We start from the raw sequence: 7,213 nt of genomic DNA, 5'->3' as shown, positions 1-7,213 counted from the left end.
AGGAGCTGAGCTACAAGAAGGAGATGGACCGGCTGGAGGTGGAGAAGCAGGAGAGACTGGCTCAGATCGAGAGCCAGAGGTTCAGTCAGCTGGTGGAGAGTCTGGGCAGCGACACGCTGAAGGAGATGGCCCGGGCCGGACCAGAGCTACAGGTACCACAGCTACTACTACTACTAGTACTACTACTGATACTACTGCTGATACTACTGCTGCTGGTAGAGACAGATGGGACCTGGTTCTGTTCATCAGGCTTCTCAGAGTTCCTCCTAACAACACTGAGTCGACTTCTGAGTAAAAACATTCTTGTCTAAAAGCTGCAGTGAAAAGTCAGTTTACCCAGGGGGCAAAGCAAAAAAACAGACCACCAGAAATGATCTGTAGGAACATGATGGATTAAAACCTGGGTGGACGACCCGGTCAACTCGCTGCTGGAAAGCTACAGGGGCCAAAACCCCTTTCTGGGGTCATTTTGCTGGCGAAATTATGTAAATGCAAATATTTAGGTACTACAATGGCATAAATAGTCATACAACTATAACATTTGGAAGTTTAGGAAGTTTTCTATATACATGTTATGTTAGGCATACATATTCTCCATAAAGTGCTGAAAAATAATCATTTTCATGAGAATTTGTCAGGCGAACAGTACTTTTTTTTTGTCTTTTTTGGGATGTTGAGGGTGATATCTTAAAATCGAGTTGCAACAAACCCCAGAATCTTTTTTTCATGTCTCCCCCTATGTGTCAAGATACTCTCTGCCAAATGTTATAGTTGTATGACTATTTATGCCATTGTAATACCGAAATATTTGCATTTACATCATTTCGCCAGCAAAACGACCCAAGAAAGGGGTTTTGGCCCCTGTAGCTTTCCAGCAGCTAGTTGACCGGGTTGTCCACCCAGGTTTTAATCCTTGAAGTTCCTAGAGATCATTACTGCTGTCAAACCTTTTACAACGCTCCGTGTCTGTTTTCCAAAAAAACTGGGATTTTGCCCCCTGGGTAGTAGACTGAATAAACTGGATATTAGACGACGTCGCTTCCACAAGTCCATAGGAACGACCAATCACTGAATATCACAGAGCTGCACCTGTTAAACCCGCTGTGTGTCTGTTTTAGTGTTTTATGGTCTGTTTTATTTATTGTTTTTATTGGTTTTTATTTTTTGAATTGTTTTAAATTGAAGATTGTTTTGTTGCTTTTAAATTGTTTTAAAAGCAATAAACAATTATTATTTTATATTTATTTTTCTGCTAATTGTCTTATATGTTCCATTATGTACAGCACTTTGTTTCAGCTGTGGTTGTTTTAAAGGGCTTTATAAATAAAGTTGAGTGTGTGTGTCCTCCAGGTGAAGATGCTTCAGGCTCTGGGTCTGAAGTCGACGCTCATCACCGACGGCTCGTCGCCCATCAACCTGTTCACCACCGCCAACGGCCTCTTGGGGGCGCTGCCGGGCCAGGGCCAGGGCCAGTAGGAGGAGTGTGTCTGTCTCGGACCCTGAAGATGCTGCAGTTGCTATAGAAACACATGTTTTATATCAAACATCTGGACCAAAGATGAACAGCTGTGGTAGAAAACATCTGTTTCTTTGCTTTGAAACAATTCAAATCTAATTTTAAGACCAAAATTTTGAAGATGTGTATGTGACGGTGAAATGCATCCTGGGAGTCGTAGTCAAAACAAAGAAACCAGATGTTTGCTGCAGCTGCGTTACCGTGGAGATGAGGTGATGTTTAGAAGGAGAAGTCGTGCCTACAAACCAACAGCTGGTGGAAATGCTGATGTTTACATGTCTGACATTGAATGTTTCTGTTTCCGTGGTAACGAGATGATGAAGATGAAGATGATGGTCTTCTTTACTCTGCCTTAAAGCATGTTGGATGTTTCTACAGTCAAACTGTGTGAAGTCAATAAAGTGCTGCAGCTGGAGGCCACGCCCCCTCTCTGCTGTTCTGTGACATCATCATGTCCTCTGTGATGTCATCATTTCAACTAAAATTAATCTGTGAATGTACATGATCAAAACACTTATATAAATATAAACTAGATTTATTATTATTATGGAAACTTACAAGAATAAAATGCTGCTCAAAGAGATTTACAGTAAATTCAAGAACTCAGAATTAGAATAAAACAATAAAATAGAGACATAGAAAAAAACCAACAGAGTAAAATAAAAAGTTTCATTTCATCTTTGTCCTGTGACTCCTGCAGTCGGCCACTAGAGGGAGCTGCAGCTCCACTGAGCTGTTCTCTGCTTAGGATGCTGCTTTACGTGTGTGTGTGTGTGAATATAAGTTACACACAAACTAACACCGGTAAAAAAAAAAGTTAACTTTTGAACCAATTATTAACGTCTTTTCCAAAATAAAGATAACTTAAAGCAGAAGTAAGTGATATATTTGTGTTAATATAAGTCTTAAATAGTTCTATCTTCCGACAGCAATCACTTACATAGAGTGTTTGGTCTGAAACACGGGTCTGTCAGTCACTCTGCTCTGCTCTGAGTCGAGGAGAAAACATTTCTCGTATCCTACAGTTTTTATCCAATGAGGAGAGAGAACGGCATGCAGGGCTGTGTGTGCAGCCAAGGGACGCCGTGAATGTGGTGACGTAGGGACGAGGGCAGTTATGGTGCGTTCAAGGCAACTCGTAACTCGTGTTTTTCCGACCGTGAAGTGGTACCAGTTCGATCTGGTACGAGTTCACCGGTCGGAAGTTACGAGTGGCCGTTATAGTGACTTTCACCGGTAAAACAGGTCGGAAAAACACGAGTGGGTTGTCTGGAACGCTACAAAGTCGTAAGTTGTGATTTGAAGCTGTAATTTACGATTTCAAAAGCCTGCCTGGAACGCAGCATTAGCCAAAACGACCGGATCGCTTACTTCTGCTTTAATAGTTAAAACCTGGTCTAAATCTATACGTTGATTCAACGTTTAAATCAAGGCTAAATCTAAACTTGACAGTATATTGATCATGGCCATTCAGATTATTTTAGTCCAATATTTGGACACCATTGTGCAATTTACAGTTATTTTTTTGATCAGTGTTTATTATTCCTATTTAATTCAACCGTCCAGATTTGGTCTAAAAATAGATGTTAAATTGAGTCTAAATCTAAACTCCACTGTACATTGATCAATGACTGTTAAAAATGTTTTAATCCAGCATTTGGCCATCATTTATACAATTTACAGTTGTTTTTTTATTTAATATTTAATGATTAATGGATTCAATTCTATCATCTAGGTTTGGGCTAAAATATAGACTGATTATAGATGGGCGAATTTTGGTCTAAACTTCGATTAGACGTCTAATAAATGTATTTATTGTCTAACATTTATATCTAATGCTCAAGTGTAGTCAGATTCACTGTGTACTTTTGTGGGAATTTTTGGGGGATTTGTTGACCTATACATTTTTGGAATCTGCAGACCTTGGGGATTCCAAAAACCAATGTTGCCACTTACACAGACACCTGTATGGAGGCCATTTTGGAATTTCAAAACGGGCGCCATCAAATACAGAATTTCAGTTATCTTGACCTCTAAACAACCTAGAAACTCAATTAAACATGCTAAACCTATGTTTTCTTAGTCAAGGAATCCAATGGTGACTTCAGAATTGTGCTCATAATCAAGCTATGGCGCCCCCAAGAAGTGGAAGAGGAAATCGTTACTTTACTGTTATTCCCGACCCCATGCCAGAAGTCCTTGGAAAAAATACTTTAAATTTCTGCATATGATTATATAAACAATGACAAAGGTAAATTAAAACTATAATCCGTACATAAATGTTGTATTTATTACACCATAGGCTGGTAACAGTCGGGACTCAAAAACTCGAATTTCATTGAAACAATTGAAGCAATCTTTACCAATTAACAGATTTATCAAACAGAAAATGGATCTCAATATAAAGAGTTTTGTGGAGCAGCAGTGAGTTGAGCCTTCAGGGCCACCGTAGGAGGTGATGGAGGTGAAATCAGAGAGAGAAGAGTGTGTTTGAGGTATCAGAGGGGACATCGGGACGTCAGGATGTCAGGGCGGAGCCAAGCAGATGCAGATCAGCAGGAGGCTCCGTTTTAATCCAATTCATCGATCAGATAATTCAGTCAGAGGAGGATAATTAATCCTCAAGGTTGACTCTAATTCTCTCCAGCTGTCTCCTCTCATACAGTCTCCTCTTCATCTTCTGGCCGCGGCCATCAGAGATCTGCCATGGACACTCTGGATCTGTTGGCCAATGAGATTAAAGCTGAAGATCCACTTCAGACTAGAAACTTGTGTCTTTAAGAGAAACTAAAGACACATTTATAATGATCTAAAACAAACACACTAACAAAAACTTTCTTAACCCTCCTGTTGTCCTCATGGGTCAATTTGGCCCAATCTGTTCCCTTCCTCCATCCTTCCTTTCTCCCTTCCTTCTTTCCACAATCCTTCCTTCCTTCCTTCCTTCCTTCCTTCCTTCCTTCCTTCCTTCCTTCCTTCCTTCCTTCCTTCCTTCCTTCCTTCCTTCCTTCCTTCCTTCCTTCCTTCCTTCCTTCTTCTTCCTTTCTTGAACGAATCTGTTCCCTCCCTCCATCTTTTTCTTTCCTTCCTTTTCCCCTTCCTTCTTTCACAATCCTGCCTTCCTTTCTCCCCTTCGTCCTTACTTCCCTCCTCTTTTGATCCAATTGACCTGATCTGTTCCCTCCCTCAATCTTTCTTTCCCTTCTTCCTTCCTTCCTTCCTTCCTTCCTTCCTTCCTTCCTTCCTTCCTTCCTTCCTTCCTTCCTTCCTTCTTCTTCCTTCCTTGAACTAATCTGTTCTCCATCTTTCTTTCTTTCCTTCCTTTTCCCCTTCCTTCTTTCGCAATCCTTATTTCCTTCATCCCTTCCTTCCATTTGTCCTTACTTTCTTCCTCTTTTGATCCAATTGACCTGATCTGTTCCCTCCCTTCTTTACCTTCTTCCTTCCTTGAACGAATCTGTTCCCTCCCTCCATCTTTCTTTCCTTCCTTTTTCCCTCCCTTCTTTCCACAATCCTTTTTCCCTCCCTTCCTTTCTTCCTTCTTTCCCTTCGTCCTTAATTCTTCCTTCCTTTTTGACCCAATTAAGCGATTATTTGGTTCTTCAGTCTGTTTTTCATTAACCAGTAATCCCCCCCATCAACAAACTGAAGTGTTCCTTTCAGCTCTGAATGAGCCGTTCATATCATTCATATCTCCATGGAGCGGGTAAGCTCGGTGCTGCTGCCATGTGGTGTCGCCATGTTTTTACGTTCAGTGGCAGCGTGACGGTAGGAAACCACGGAAACTCAGCGGAGACACCGGAGCTGTCGGCTCAGTCACCGCGGTAACGCAGTGAGGAGGAATGGAGCGTTACACTGATGCTGCATTCACCTGCAGTCGGGCAGACGGCCGTCGCCAACAAACCAGACGTCATTTTAGTCACAGAAGTCCAGAGAAAGCCGGTAAAACAATACCACATCGCCATGACAACATATTGTCACGTGTATTACATGTTTACATAGAGGCTTGTTTATGCCGTTACGTGCAGCGGCTGTCGTCCGTCTGCCGTCTGCCCAATTTCACGTGAATGCAGCATGAAAAATACGATTGAGTTGCTTGAGCTATACAACCACAACGCTAGATGGAGGTATTCTTACACAATGTACCTTTAACAAAATCATTCCTTTGTTTCATGTTAAATGTAACTGACATCAATTTCAGCTCATTCTGGAGTAGTGGCAGTATAAATAAATGGCTGGGCGTCACCGACAGACTGGTGCAGTACAAACAGTTTAAATCTTTTGTCATTTCCAGTCAAACTGATGTCAGACCTGCAGCACACACACACACACACACACACACACTGGAGAAGGTTTGTTGTTTTCACACCTTTCAGTGACATCATCATCATGGTTGGCATCGTCGTAGAAACAGCAGCAGCTTCACACCGAGGCTCAGAACTCGTCAAGGTCGAAACAAGAAGGAAAAAATGTTTCACCAAAAAACCAAGAAGCAGCAGATTCATGTTCACACACATACATACATACATACATACATACATACTTATAAACATACATGCATACAACATACATACATACTTATATACATACATACATACTTATAAACATTCATACATACATACTTATATACATACATACATACTTATAAACATTCATACATACATACTTACATACTTATAAACATTCATACATACTTATATACATACATACATACTTATAAACATACTTATAAACATTCATACATACTTATATACATACATACATACTTATAAACATACTTATAAACATTCATACATACATACATACATACTTATATACATATATACTTACATACTTATAAACATTCATACATACATACATTCATACATTCATACATACATACATACTTATATACATTCATACATACTTATATACATACATTCATACATACATACATACTTATATACATATATACATACATACTTATAAACATTCATACATACATACATTCATACATACATACATTCATACATACATACATACATACTTATATACATATATACATACATACTTATAAACATTCATACATACATACATACATACATTCATACATACTTATATACATACATTCATACATTCATACATACATACTTATATACATTCATACATACATACATTCATACATACATACATTCATACATACATACTTATATACATTCATACATACATACATACATACATACATACATTCATACATACATACTTATATACATTCATACATACATACATTCATACATACATACTTATATACATTCATACATACATACATTCATACATTCATACATACATACCGTACCTTCATACATACATACATGCATTCATACATTCATACATACATACATACATACATACATACATATAAACATTCATACATACATACATACATACATACATACATACATTCTACTCTCCTTTTATCATGTATACCCCCGTATGTAATTACCTTTATCCTGGTCTCAGTTTGTTGTTGGGTTCTCATGCTGTCTGTGTCCATCTCCTATGGTTTTACATTATGGTATGTTGTGACTTGTCTTCTATGGTTTCTATATGTTTATGTTGTTTTTGTCAAGCACTTTGTAAAGTTGTGTTTTTAAATGTGCTATATAAATAAAGTTATATTGCTTACATAAACTTTTATACGGTACATATATAGTTACA

General features: G+C 38.7%; 1 protein-coding gene across 1 annotated transcript in view; it reads left to right on the top strand.

Moving 5' to 3' along the window:
* Positions 1–1,965, top strand: part of mvp (major vault protein) — a 24,271-nt gene extending 22,306 nt beyond the window's left edge. The window contains exons 16-17 of the mRNA XM_083976487.1: positions 1–152; positions 1,351–1,965. The exon at positions 1–152 is cut by the window's left edge and continues 37 nt beyond it. Of these exons, the coding sequence (XP_083832613.1) occupies positions 1–152; positions 1,351–1,476 (278 nt within the window). The 3' untranslated portion in view covers positions 1,477–1,965. The remainder of the gene's footprint in view (positions 153–1,350) is intronic.
* The last annotated feature ends 5,248 nt before the right edge of the window (positions 1,966–7,213 follow it).

The sequence above is a fragment of the Trachurus trachurus genome, assembly GCF_905171665.1.
Source record: "Trachurus trachurus genome assembly, chromosome: 8".
Classification (NCBI taxonomy): domain Eukaryota; kingdom Metazoa; phylum Chordata; class Actinopteri; order Carangiformes; family Carangidae; genus Trachurus; species Trachurus trachurus.
This window is presented reverse-complemented; position numbering and strand designations above follow the sequence as displayed.